Source organism: Gorilla gorilla, chromosome 8, assembly GCF_029281585.2.
Source record: "Gorilla gorilla gorilla isolate KB3781 chromosome 8, NHGRI_mGorGor1-v2.1_pri, whole genome shotgun sequence".
Taxonomy (NCBI): Eukaryota; Metazoa; Chordata; class Mammalia; order Primates; family Hominidae; genus Gorilla; species Gorilla gorilla.
The window spans coordinates 124,623,046-124,637,720 of record NC_073232.2 but is presented as its reverse complement, the minus strand read 5'-3'; the positions used below and the strand labels follow the sequence as shown (position 1 = coordinate 124,637,720).

The window sequence follows — 14,675 nt, the reverse complement described above, 5'->3', positions numbered from 1 at the left end:
CATGGGCTCCGCAGACTGACAGACCTAGGTTTGAATCCAGTCTCTGACATTTTAGCTGTGTCCTCCTTGGGTAAGTATCTTAATCTCTCTGTGTCTCAAGTATCTTTTCTACAAAATGGAGACAACCATCCTACCTATGTCACAGAAAGGGGAGGATTAAATAAGGTTATGCCTGTAAAGTGCTTAGCACCATGTCTGGACAAGTAGTTGGTCAACATATGACAGCAATTATTTTTGTGGTGATGCCTATAAGGCTCAACTTTCTAGCATGAATTAGTAACTGACTCCTTTCTGTTCCTCAAATAAACTAAACTCTCTCCAGCCCTGAGACTTTAGGGTTTTCTACTCCCTCGGCCTAGGGTGTCACCTGCACCCACTCCACCCAGTGATGCTAATGTGGGACTCTAAGGCACAAGTGGCTCTCACTTGTTTTTCTTCCACAGCTACCTCCCTGTGTCCCTGTTGAATCTCTAATAAAGGGCTTGAAAGACCAACATACTGATCCAATGAGGCAATTCTTATGTGGTCTCAGTCACATTCCACCCTACCCGGCACCTTCTTGAGGATAGCTTCCTCTCATCCTTGCATCCTTGCCTACGGGGTCCAGAGCCCACCTCCTCAGGGAGGCCTTCTCTAACGACTTGATGTGAAGCTGTTTCCCCTCCCCACCCATTAGCATCACAGCATCCGTTTCCAACCTCACTAATTAGAATCTTCAATGACCTCTTTAATCTGTTCACTTGTATGCTGTCTGCTGGCTCGTTCACTGCTATGTCTGTGCCCAGCAAAGTGCCTGACACATAATTGGAGCTCAGATAAATACACTATAAATTACTTCCTTTAAAAAATAAACTAGCTGGGTGCGGTGGCTGACGCCTGTAATCCCCGCACTTTGGGAGGCTGAAGTGGGCAGATCACTCAAGGCCAGGAGTTGGAGACCAGCCTGGTCAACATGGTGAAATGCTGTCCCTACTAAAAATACAAAAATTAGCCAGGTGTGATGGTGCATGCCTGTAATCCCAGCTATCCTGGAGGCTGAGACATGAGAATTGCTTGAACCCAGGAGGCGGAGGTTGCAGTGAGCCGAGATTGTACCACTGTACTCCATGGAGCCTGGTCAATACAGCAGACTCTTTCTCAAAAATAAATAAATAAAAAATAAAACCCACTACTTCATTTGTATATTCTGAAAATGAATGGTGATGGGATTAAACGGCAGAAAAATACCATGGCCTACTCCTCCCTCCAGCCAGCCCAACTCAGAAAGTCCAAATGCCCTTGATTCTAGGTCCTCTGTGAACTCCTCTTAACTGAAGTGTGGCTGACAAGTCACAAGCCAGGTCTGCTGTTTTGATTTTTGAGCCAAAAAGAAAAAAACACCTAGAGCACAGAGGTGATCCCAAACTTTTTTCAATTGTACATTGTGGGGAGGCTGCAGCAAACACTTCAGTGCTATAGCTGCTAGTTTGTACACTGCAGGTTTGGTTAAGCAATGTAAAAACTCAGGGACTAGTTTAGGCATTCCTGTTTCTTAAGGCATGCCCAAGGAAAGAAAAAGTTCACGTCTCATTTACAGTGACTTTAGGCCAGACTTAGAGTGAGAGCATGCGTGAGAAAGCACACATACACAAGCATGTGCAACTGGCTGACTCTGGCTTTCATTCTTATAGTTATCATCTTAACCTGCAGCTCAGAGGATGCAAAACTTATTCTGCTGGCTGCAGAAAACCTGGGACTCAACACTGGAGAATTTGTTTTCATCATTTTGCAGCAGTTGGAGGTGGGTACCGTTGACCACTCAATGGCTCTGGTAGTAAGAGGTAGCAAGTATGGAGCACTCGTTATGACCCAGATGTATTAGCTCGCTGAGCACTCACTACAAAACTGTGAGGTAGGCACTCTCCCGTCCTCTTCTTAAAATTAGGACACTAAGACAGAGCTCGAAGAACTTACCCAGAGTTCTTCTCCACAGCTAGTGAAAGGCTGAACCAGGCCGTGAACTAGGTCAGCTGGCTTGAAGGCCTAGCCCGCTGTATTCCGTTATCAGACAACAACAGTTGAGGAACTACTGTCATTTCTACTGGGCAGCTGAGACCTTCCCAAGGGACCCTCAGACACAAGCGGCTGTCACATCTTTTTCTTCCACAGCTACCTCCGTGTCCCTGCTGAAGCTTTAACAAAGGGCTGGAAACACCAACATACAGATGCAACGAAGCAATTCTTAGGCAGTCTGATTCTTTTGGTAATGAGAATGGCTAAAAACACAATTGCTTACTATGAGGACTGAGTTACACATTTTACACACGATTGCACTTAATATTCTCAATAGCTTTGCAGGGCAGTTACTAAATGCATTATTTATGTGCCTGTACATTTTCTACTTGGTATTTCGAACAGCCTTGGAAGGTAGATACTATTGGCATTCCAATATACAGGTAGAAAAACCAAGGCTTAATTAAGGTACCTTACCTAATATTTCAGCGCTCCCAAGTGGCATACATAGTCTTCCAGACTGGGCCTTTCAGTCTGAGCTCACCCCACACAACTCTGCCTTCTGGAGGGCTTATGGAGTACTGGGCCTTACTGTGAGTGCTTAACACATTAACGCTTATTGCAGCCCACCACCACCCCATGGGATATTTTGGGGTCTGGAAATTGGTGGGTTCTTGGTCTCGCTGACTTCAAGAACGAAGCTGCGAACCCTCGAGGTGAATGTTACACCTCTTAAAGATGGTGTGTCCGGAGGTTGTTCCTTCACATGTTCAGATGTGTCTGGAGTTTCTTCCTTTTGGTGGGTTTGTGGTCTCGCTGACTTCAGGACTGAAGTTGCAAACCTTCACGGTAAATGCTACAGCTCTTAAACGCAGCTTGTCTAGAATTGTTCGTTGCTTCACGTGGGTTTGTGGTCTCGCTGGCCTCAGGAGTGAAGTTACAGACCTCCACAGTGAGTGTGACAGCTCTTACAGGTGGCGCATCCAGAATTGTTCATCACTCCCAGCGCGTTCACGGTCTCAGCAGCTTCAGGAGTGAAGCTGCAGACCTTCGCACCATGTTACAGCTCATAAAGGTGACACAAACCCAGAACAAGCAGCAGCAAGATTTAGCCCAAAGAACAAGACAACAAACCTTCCAAAAACAACCAAAACGGGTGGCCGCTGTTAGCGCGGGCAGCCTGCTTTTATTCCCTTATCTGACCCCACCCACACCCTGCTGATTGGTCCATTTAACAGAGAGCTGATTGGTCCATTTTGACAGGGTGCTGATTGGTGCGTTTACACACCTTGAGCTAGACAGAGTGCTGATTGGTGCGTTTACAATCCTTTAGCTAGACATAAAAGTTCTCCAAGTGCTGTCCCAACTCAGGAGCCCTGCTGACTTTCCTAGCGGATGCTTCTTGTGGAGCTGCCCGCCAGTCCCAAGCCGCGCACCCGCCCTCCTCAGCCCTTGGGCCGTCAATGGGCAGCACCCTTCAGGGACGCTGGGGCCGCACGGGAGCCCACTGGTGGCGCGGGGGAGGGGAGGCATGGCAGCTGCAGGTCCTGAGCCCTGCCCTGTGGGGAGGCAGCTGAGGCGCGGTGAGAATTCCAGCGCGACGCGGGTGGGCCGGCAGTGCTGTGGCACCCGGTGAACCCTCCGCAGCCGCTGGCCCAAGTGCTGAGCCCCTCACTGCCCGGGGCTGGCGGTGCCAGCCCCCACCTGGAACTCGCGCTGTCCAGCGAGCACGGCGCACAGCCCCGGTTCCTGCCCGCAACTCTCCCTCCACACCTCCCTGCAAGCAGAGGGAGCTGGCTCCGGCCTCCGGCAGCCCAGAAAGGGGCTCCCACAGTGCAGCGGTGGGCTGAAGGGCTCCTCAAGTGCCGCCAGACTGGACGCCGAGGCCGAGGAGGTGCCAAGAGCGAGCGAGGGCTGCTAGCACGTTGTCACCTCACTTTTATCATTCTCATTTTACAGAAGAGGAAACAGGTTCAGAGAGGTGCCAAAACTTGCCCAAGGCCATCCAACTAGTATGAGGGAGAGCTAGCATTCAAACTCAGGTGGCCTGGGCTCCTTTTCTACCTCTCATCAAGTGCACTGACGCATGGAAATAATGCACGTAGTATCTGCCTCACAGGGCTATTGTGTCTGTGCTTGTATGCATCTTACACAACAGGCATCTACAAAAGCTACTTGCCTTTTCCTATGGACACGGTGCATTATTTTGCTAGCAGTTTTATCTTTCTAAAATAAGCTTTTAAAAAAATCACAAGAAGCTGAAATAGGACAGAAGAAAATAAAGGGAGATACATAGTAATGTCCCAGATTTTTCCTTCTTTATCATGAAGTCTTTCAGATCCACAAAAGCATCTCAGATTTCTTTGGGTAGGGAGCTGGAATCCTAAAGGCATGCCAGACTTTCCAGAACACTCTCTTACCTTAGATTTCCATTGTGACCGCCTCCCTTTCTCTTCACTTTTCCCCACATCTCTGCCTTCAGGCAGATGAGGAGAGCAGAGGATGGACCACATTCAGTTTTGGCAGGGAAACTTTTCAACCTCCCTGTTGCTTTCTCCCACACATTGATGATCCAGTTGCAACTGGTGTGTAATGGCAGAAGGAAGGTAGAACTGAGAATACACCAATGTCTATGCAATTGAATTCATGCTGCTTCATGAAAGAATAGCATAAATCTATGTTATGAAAGTATTCCCAGTATAGGTTTAGGTGGAAAAAAATCAAGCTGCAGAACATTATGGTAAGATATCATCATCATATATATATATGTGTGTGAGTGTGATGTCATATATATGTATATATACATACATATATATATAATGAGTGGGTATATACTGTTCATAATAGTAATGTAGATTATAATGATAAAACAATGCCACAAGCGAAAAAAAATTTAAAAAGCAAGAATCTATAGTCTCAAGCTTTTTAAGTTTTTGCAATCATTGTTAGTGGGTAAGCTTTCTGCATCTTAGCAGCTGTATGCACCAGGAACATTTTTTCTTTTTATTTGTGGCTTTGCTTCCACTGCTTATATGCCAGCTACAGAACGTGGACCTTGTATTGCAGGCCTTCACTGTGTTTCCAGGAATTAGAATGTAGTGGTTCAAATTAAACATTGCGTTACACGCAGTGCCCTTGCCAAGGCATTTCCTACCGAATAACAACATTTATTTCATTACTTTTTAGGACCGTTTTTGGAAGGAAGTACTGACAAATCAGAAAATGATGCACCTCCCAAAGGTGTATGGGTCAGTGCTTCTCATTGCCCTCAGCTCCTACAGAAAAGTCCGTGGAGACGAAGGCTTTTGGAAACAAGTCTACCAAACATCGAGGAGGCTGCCCTTCCGCAGCACCATCTCCTGGGAGGAGCAGGTGTGATGCCGGGTCTTCCAGCTCAGGCTCCCTCCTCCCCTTCTTTGATCATATTTGTGTTTGGCTTTTGCATTTCTCCCTCTTATTTCTCCTCATCTCTCCCTACCCCCCTTACACACATGCAGGTGCACACACACATGCACTTCCCCATCTTCCACGCCCAAAATAAACAACAGTTTGATGCTCTCTTGTGAATTTATACCTCAGAGGTTACTGGGTGAAAGGCCTTTGGAGCAGAGGCCTATGCCCCCATCCTACTGCTGCTGTTTACTAACTGTAGGACCTTGTAGTGAATTGCTTAACCTCCCTACACCTCGGTCTCTTCGTCTGTGAAATGGGACTGATAATGGCATCTACCTCCCAGGCTGTGGTGGTGTGTATTTAGTAACATTGTCCATGGAAGAAGCAAAGCATATATCTTCTTTTGAGGGAAGATCTCGCTGTGTCACCCAGGCTAGAGTGCAGTGGTGCAGTCATGCTCACTACATCCTTGACTTCCTGGGCTCAAGCAACCCTCCCACTTCAGCCTCCTAAGTAGCTGGAAATACAGACACATGCCATCATGTCTTGATAATTTAAGAAAATTTTTTTTTGTAGAGATGTGATTTCCCTATGTTGCCGAGGCGGCTCTTGAACTCCTGGGCTCAAGCAATCCTTCTGACTTGGTCTCCCAAAGTGTTAGGATTACAGGCGTGAGCCACTGTGCCTGGCCCAGAACAGATATTAATGGGTACCCAGACCATGACAATTTCCTTCCCCAGGAGGATGCCAGGACCTAGACCCAGGATGGAGTGGTCGGAGATGTGGAGCTAGGACAGGTCAGGGCCAGCAGATGGGCTGGAAAAGGGAGGAGATGATCAGGAGAGAGAGGGTCCGCCCGTGGTAATCCCAGTATGTGTGTGATGAGGAGGCACAGTGTCTGGCTTTCACAGAGAATTTTTTGAAGAGAGACCTTTTTCCAGAGCTGGAGCTACTTCCAGTGTGGGGCCGAGCTGAAGCCCTAAGGTGACCACAGGCCACTGATGACAAGGAGTTTGATTAGAAATGAGGGGGCCGATTGTGGATCCTAACATATAAGACAAGATAACCAATTAAAGAATATTTGAGTAACAGTCTACTAAGTGTCAGCTTTGTATCTGGTACCATTGGGAGAACAGTGCCTGGCACTTAGTAGGCACTTGTATTTTCCTTGACTGCCCAATAGAAGAAATCACGTCCTGAAGACCTACTAAGGGTCAGGGACTGCAATGGATAGTTTACCTATTATGCCTCATTAAACTATTGTCACATTCAACCCAACAGCGGTTTTATCCCCCTTTTTTTTTTTGAGATGGAGTCTCGCTCTGTCACCTAGGCTGGAGTGCAGTGGCGCAATCTCGGCTCACAGTAACCTCCGCCTCCCAGGTTCAAGTGATTTTCCTGCCTCAGCCTCCTGAGTAGCTGGGATTACAGGCACCTGCCACCACGCCGGGCTAATTTTTGTATTTTTAGTAAAGATGGGGTTTCACTATGTTGGCCAGGCTGGTCTCCAACTCTTGACCTCGTGATCCGCCCGCCTTGGCCTCCCAAAGTTCTGGGATTACAGGCGTGAGCCAACGTGCCCGGCCTATCCCCATTTTATAAACGAGTGAGCTGAGATTCAGAGAGGCTGTGGAACTTACCTGGGGACTCATAGCCAGTAGGGAGCCGAGCTGGTCTAGTTCCAGCATGTACCCTCTTTCCCTGAAACCATGCTCCCTCCCACCTGTGGCCTGAAGAGCGTCCCTGAAGGATCAGAAGATCTAATTGGGAAACGCAGCATTCAGAAGGAAAATGAAGACTGTGACGTCTGGGTTTCATAGTGCAGGCGCAGGTGTATGCTGGACCCTCTGCTCTGTGGGATGGGGGAAGAAAGTGCTGTGTGCCACTGCCAGGCGGACGGAACAGAGATTCCTCCTAATTTAGTGCTGGACGGTGACCCAAGAGGCCATGAACCTCTTGAGACCCTGCTTTGCTTGTCTTATTGAAGGTGAGCCCTTACTCTGCCTACCTTCACAACGCCGTCCTGCTCTATGCTGAGACCGTGAAGCAGGTGGTAAAGGCTGGAGGCGACTTCCAGGACGGGTGGCAGCTGGTCAGCGCTCTGAAGGGTTCCAGTCAGACCACAGTGCAGGGTAGGTGGCTTACTGCTGGAGGGTGTTTTAAACTCAGACTTGCGGCTCCGGTCGGTGGGGGCTTTGAGATCTTGGGCATATAATTAAAGGCCTCTTTCAGGGCCTGCCTCACACCGAACTCCAGAATTCATCTTTCTTATGGGGATTCCTGTCTTCCTTCTGTAAGTGTAGTTGAGGTTAAGACCTCCCAGCTCCCACAGTTCGCTCATCCTGGCCAGAGCCTGCCCAGACCAGGAGAGGAGGCTGCTGGGCACCTTATCCCCTTTCCCCTGGGAATTCTCCCCCGCAGTTCCATTCAAACTGAGTCCATCAAGAATAAAATTCAGAAATGTGAGACCCGTCTCCCGGGGTCACTTCCCATCTGCAGCCTCTGTGATGGGGGCCCTGGCACCACAGACTTCTAAAGATGGGTTGTAGTCTCATTCTTGCTTTCCTGGTGGGGATGAGTATAGGTTGGGGAGTGAACTGCTTTCAAATCACATTCAGCTGACCAACTGCTTTGATCTTTCTTGTTCTAGTTTTCTCGGTTGTAAGATAGGGATAACACCTGCTACCACATGCAGAAATAATAACCAGCATTTAGGGAGGGCTTACCTTACACTAGGCCAAGTGCTAAGAGCTTCTGAGTATTACCTAATTGAATCCTCACACAGCCCATGAGGCAGGTACTATTTCTATCTGTATTATTCAGGTGAGTAAACCGAGGTTACAGAGGTTATGTACCTTGTCTAAGGTCACAAAGTTATTAGATGGTGGAGCCAGGATTCAAAATCAAGTCTGCCTTCTCCAGGGCTCATGTTCTTTGCTATCCTGTAACATAGGAGTAATGAGACTATGACATGCACCTGGCACGTAGTATGTGCTCATTAAATAGTAGGTTCTTTTTTCTTTTCTTTTGAGATAGGGTCTTGCTCTGTCACCCAGGTTGGTCTCATACTCTTGGGCTCAAGAGATCCTCCCGCCTTGGTGTCTCAAAGTGCTGGGATCATAGGTGTGAGCCACTGTGCCTAGCCAAATGGTCACTATTTTTATCCTTGCTTTGGCTTATCAGTCAATAAATTATTACCTAAAATTTGTCTGAAAATTTAAAGACAGCAGCCAAGTTCTGCTCTTTGAAGTTTTCGTAGAAGCAGGTCGCGTTTACCCTATTAATGCCTTTTGCAAGTGGAAATATTCACCAACTTCTCTCCTTTCCTTTCAGACCCTAAGGCATTTGCTTAAAAAAGGGAGAGGTCACAAGGGGGGATCCTTCTTTCTGCTCTCAGTTTAATCCCCTCTGTCAGATCAATTAATTCCTCTTTCCTGTGGTTTTAGAAATTCTTCATGGTGGAATGGGGAGAGGTTGTGAAGAGCAGTGAGGCCCTTTAAGAGCCTGAGTCATCCCACTTTGGTTCTGGGACCCGTGGGCCCCTTTCAGGGACTCATGACCAAAGGGCCCTCCTCACCCCTTCCAAACTGGCTTCTGTTCCCTTATGGGCTACAGGACTAGCCTTGGCAGAACTGGAGTATTTGTCTCTGCTTCCTGTGTTCGTTTCTGCCACATGGTGGCAACCACTCCATCGGCCAGTGCCGAAGGGCTTTTGCACCATTCCAGAAGGAAAGCCTCTTCTAGGAGGTCGAGTTAGGGAGCAGAATCCCCCAACCGCACTGGCTTTGGCTCAGTGAACGCAATGCACACTGAAAGCAGTGGCCCTGGTTGTCGCAGGAGCTCTGGCCTTTCCCCTGCAAACCTCGGGCTCAATACCCACATTCAGGATGCCCACGGATATGTATGCAGAAAGGCAGTGTGGCATGCTGGAAAGAACATGGCACTTGGGGCCTGATAGGCCTGGGTTTGTGTACCAGCTGTCCCTCTTCGTGGCCCTGGCAGGAAGACCCGAGGAGTTCATGCCTCCAAGCTTTGCTTGTTGGGAACAGATGATGGTGCCCTTTCTGAAGGGTTAATTAGGATTAGACATGGGAAGTCAACACCACCTGCAGTGCCCAGCACTTATTAGGTGCTTTATCAGTGGTAATTTTGTGTCCTGTCCCCTGTGGGACAAAATCAGCAATAAGTCCTTTGTCAGAACCTACGTACTAGTTTGGGGTGTGAAGGAGCTGTGCTTCCAAGATGTGTTCCTTCAGGAGTGGAGTTAATCACATTCTAAGAAATAGCAAACAGTACATCAGGCCCTGTAAAGCCTCTGCACCAAGCCTCTGCAAAGGGCCTGCAAGGCCTCTGCACCCAGACCAGGAGGGAAGGGGCCGCCATGAGAACAGAGATTGCAAACTTGTGCCCCAGGGCCTGGCAGCATGGAGGCGTGGAGTGGGTGGGGTCAGGGGAGGAAGATGGGAGGAACTGGAGGAAGCAGCTGTCCCTCGGCCCCAGACGACTGCTGACATGTTGTCACATCTGATTGTTCGAGGGAAGCATAAATCTCAGGTTTTAAGTGAAATTAACTGGAAACAAACTTTTTTTTTTCTTTAAGTGCTGATGAGCTTCCCCAGTGTGGGCCTGAGAAAATACATCTGCCTGCCCAATGTGGCCCTTTAACCCTAACAGGATGCCATCTCTGAACTGTCTTCTTCCCTTTGCTGGTCCTGAAATGACAGAAACCCTGTGTCTGGTTTTTAATGGCTGTCGGGGAAGGGGGTTCTGTTGATTTGAGTTGGGGCAGGCTGGCATTTTGAGCCACATGTTGCTGTCCCTCTCCTGACCTTGTGCAATCTCCTGTCTAGGAATCACAGGCCCTGTGTTTGTAGATGCCCAGGGAGAAAGGCACATGGATTACTCTGTCTATGCCCTGCAGAAGTCTGAAAATGGGCCCCTTTTTCTTTCTTTTCTTCATTATGACAGTTATCAAAGTAATCAGATACTGGCAGGACATTTCTGCAAGTGTAGATTGCGCTACAGAAAGAGACATAGGAAGAGGAGGGCCCTGGGAAGGCCAGTTTGGGATCCAGTCCCTAGAATCCCCCAAGTAGCCTGGTGCTCTTAGAACTCATGAAGATAGACTTTGGGCCTTTAAGGTGATTTTATTCCCTTGACTGAGGATATGGCTTGACCGTTTCAGATTTCAGTGTAGGACAGAGTACCCACTAACTGCACCTCCACCAGGGCCCTGTTCTCCTCTGGTGTTCCAACCAGTGGTCCCATTGGCCATGGTCTAGGGGAGAGGCCCTGGGCCCAGAGGGGTTGGTGGAGCACAGCGCCCCTGAAGGGATGGGTTTACAGGCCCCGAAATGGCTTACCTAGACAGCCTGACTCCCAGACACGTTTGGACACCAGCAACCAGAACCCAGGAATCCTGGGGGAAAAAAAAAAAACAACTTTGTTTTTGTTCTTTCAGCTACAAATCAATGAGAAAACTAAAAGGAAACCTAAAATGTAATTCAATTTCCACTCACCCCCGTTGCCACTACTTCCAATCCAGATTCAACTTGAGGCTTTTTAAATTTTTAGACAGTCTTGCTCTGTTGCCCAGGCTGGAGTACAGTGGCACAATCTGGGCTCACTGCAACCACTGCCTCCCAAGTTCAAGCGATTCTCTTGCCTCAGCCTCCCGAGTAGCTGGTATTACAGGTGCGTGCCACTGCACCCAGCTAATTTTTGTATTTTTAGTAGAGGTGGGGTTTCACCATGTTGGCCAGGCTCGTCTTGAACTCCTCACCTCAGGTGATCCACCCAGCTCAGCCTCCCAAAGTGCTGGGATTACAGGTGTGAGCCACCATACCCAGCCAACTTGAGGCTTTTTTCTCCCCTTCTCTTATGGAATTTTAATGGACCAAAATGGGCCAGAAAACAAAGTAACCATGGCAAACTAGGTCTTTAGTATTGTCAGAACAGGCACACTCCACGTAGGAGGAAATGTTTTGTTCTGTGAAATGTCAAGCTGCTATATAACAAGATTTGTCTACGTCAAACACAGATGAAAGTCCCAGCAACATTGACTTGGCATGTCATCTTTTAAACCAAAAGAGACATGGTTTAAGTCAGAAGATTGAGGAAGCTATTTCAACAGCAAAAAGATACTGCCTTCCTTGAATGAGATTACCTGAAGGCTGGATTTGAAGAGCCTAGGAGAGTTGGGCAAACTGGACAGAAGTTTGAATTGAGAGACCAAGGCTTGAGTTTTGCAAATAACATGCATTTTTCCGTTGTCTCTGCTGTACGTGAGGTAGAGTCAAATAGAATAAACTGAGCTGACGCTGACCTTTATTTTTTTTTTAAAGACCCACAGGGAATTTCTCCAATATGACCTGGCCCCATGGCTCCCTTCCTGAAGACAGACCTGGCTGTGGATTTTATAATGAGCTCTGTGAAACTCAGTCTGCTTTTACGGGTAAGTATGGCTGTTTGGAGAAGGTAGCAGGGAAAGACTTTCTATAGTAGGGTCTCTGTATGGCAGGCAGCACTATTGACATTTTGGGCCAGATAATTTTTGTGTATGGGGAGGCTGGCATTTCAAGTCATGCATCCCTGTATATTATAAGACGTTTAGCAGCATCCCTGGCCTCTACCCACAGATGCCTGTAGCAGCCCTCTAGTTGGAACGAGAAATGTCTCCAGACATGGCCAAATATCCCCTAGGAGGCAACATCATCTTTTTCCCCTGTGGAGAATCACTGCTCTAAGGGAAACTGGCTCCTGAGATTTGAGTCTCAGGAACTTCACCTCTAGGGAGGTTGAAAGAGTCTGGGCAGGGGAGTGTGCCCCAGTGGTTAGGAGCCCAGCCCTGGAATTAGATGGATCATGCCTGGAGAACCACCCTAAGGAGAACACACAGTAAATGCTTTGTAAACACTGCTGGTGGAGTTAGAAGTCATCATTATTATTTCTCTGCAGTGGAACTTTCTATACAAAGGGGGAGGTGAATGCAGTTCCAGTGGGAACTAGGGTGGTAGTCAGGGAAGAATTCCTGGAAGAGACAAGTCAGCGTAGACTTTGTGTGTCCTACCCCAGACCTTCCGGAGGACAGCCTTTGAGGAACCTGCTTGGCTGGGCACAGCTGGGCAGGGATGTACTTGCTACTGCTCTCGGGCAAGGCCTGGGTAATATGCCTCTACCCTCCAGGCATGACTGCTGTGCTTCTCACATTGATGATCCTCATTCCTGTCTTGGGAGCTGCCATCATAGGTCTGATTTTAAGGATGCAGAGGCAAAACAAAGACATCTGGTGGCAAATGAATTTTGATGATATCACCATTCTTCCCCAGAACAAGGTGAGGCCATATGTGACCCAGATGTCCCCTTTCCTGGTCGCTGCTGGAGATGTGTGGAAGGGACCTCATCTAGGAGCTTATAAGAGCAAGAGGCTAATTTATTCAGTGAGCACTTCATGAAGAGTCTGCAGGCCTGAGTTCTGGTTCTAGGCCTCCCACTTGCTTGCTGAATCTGAGAAAGTCATTTTACCTCCCCAAGACTCAGTTTCTAAATACTTATAAATGATTGACAGTCTCTAAAGTTCCCTTTGCTCTGTTACTCTGTGGGTGAGAACTGTAGATGCTGTTCAGATATTAAAGCTGTCTCCTGGGGGGGATTTAGTTATTTTATTTTTTGTTTTGTAATTTTTTTGAGATGGAATTTCGCTCTTGTTGCCCAGGCTGGAGTGCAATGGCATGATCTCGGCTCACTCCAATCTCTGCCTCCCGAGTTCAAGTGATTCTCCTGCCTCAGCCTCCCAAGTAGCTGGTATTACAGGTGCCTGCCACCATGCCCAGCTAAGTTTTTGTATTTTTTTTTTTTAGTAGAGATGGGGTTTCACCATATTGGTCAGGCTGGTCTCGAACTCCTGACCTCAGGTGATCCACCCGCCTCAGCCTACCAAAGTGCTGGGATTACAGGCATGAGCCATCGCGCCTGGCCAGATTTAGTTATTTTCAAAACCACATTAACTCCTTTAATCAATTGATGACTAATACAATAATGTTCATTTGCTTGACAAGGACTTGACCATTAACTACAGGCCAAGCATCATACAAGGTATGGGGATATCCCACAGATGAGATGCCTCCAGAGGGAGGCAAGTGTCAGAGAGGTGTTTCCACGGTGAGATGGAAGCCTTGCAGATGGAGGGACTGAAGTTCTCAGCATCTGGAAGGCTTTGGAGAGGAGGTGACATTTGAAAAGAGTGAGTTTGCAAGTGGTGAAAAAGAGTGAAGTCACACAGGATATAATGAGATGTGGGATGGTCAGGGCTGGGAAGCTTGGCTGGTACCAAGTCAGGGAGGCTTCAACATGCTAAGAGCAGGTGACTGTGATTCATTAGTAACTCATCTCCAAACGTCCCCGGGGATTCAGAGACTTACTCTTCCGTCTTCCACCAAAGCAGCTCTGCTTCGATCTACCTCATTTCTACATTAGGGTTCCAGATAAGATTCTCCTTGAAAACAAGATTCCTATGCTTTGAAGGTGTTTTCTAGGTGTTGGGAGGCACTGAGAGTGTTAAACAGAGACAACCTGGTTAGATGTTCTTTAAGAAAATGGCTCTAACCCCAGGCCACACATCTAATTAAGTGCCACAGCCAGAACTTGAGTCTGGGCAGTCTGACCTCAGAGCCTTCCCTCTTAACCTACACCTCCGTGGTGGTACAGATGCCATAGAAGGCATGGATGATGGGATGATGCTGTCCTAGAGTGATGCATGTAGCAGGTCAGAAAGATCAGGGTTCAAATTCCTGACTCTCTTATTATTAACTGTCTGACCTTGGCACTCAGCTTCCTCATCTATAAAATGCATTCCCTTTTGTACTTGGCCTTGCTGCTGAGAGTGACCAAATTACTTCCTGTTTTACAGCCATCCCAGAGAGACACACCTGTGTCAAAAGGCATCAACAGTAACTCATCTAGTGTGATGATTTCTGTGGACCTCAGCTCTTTTGTCAAGAGCCAGCAGTGGGAAGAGCTCTTCTATGCCCCAGTAGGGCTTTATCAGGTATTTCTGAGGCCAGGTGGCTGCCCGTAGATCTTAATGTATCTCTGTTCTGTTCTCTGCATCGTTTCTGCCAGGCAGGGCGTTCTGAATAGAAGAACATTCTCCAAGCAAAAGCCAAGGTGGTCTTGTGACTCCATACTAGTGCTTCCCAAACCTTAATGTGCAGACGGATCACCTGGGACTCTTATTAAAATGCAGATTCTGGGTCAGTAGGTCTGGTGTGGCACCTGAGATTCTGCATTTT

The 14,675-nt window shown here is 47.8% G+C and overlaps 1 protein-coding gene across 1 annotated transcript in view; it reads left to right on the top strand.

The window, feature by feature from the left end:
- LOC101146677 (guanylate cyclase 2G-like) overlaps positions 1-14,675 on the top strand; it is a 62,320-nt gene that overhangs the window by 16,729 nt on the left and 30,916 nt on the right. The window contains 7 exon segments of the mRNA XM_055352038.2: positions 1,671-1,780; positions 5,179-5,364; positions 7,373-7,517; positions 10,236-10,361; positions 11,738-11,851; positions 12,571-12,719; positions 14,294-14,431. Coding sequence (XP_055208013.2) covers positions 1,671-1,780; positions 5,179-5,364; positions 7,373-7,517; positions 10,236-10,361; positions 11,738-11,851; positions 12,571-12,719; positions 14,294-14,431 — 968 coding nt within the window.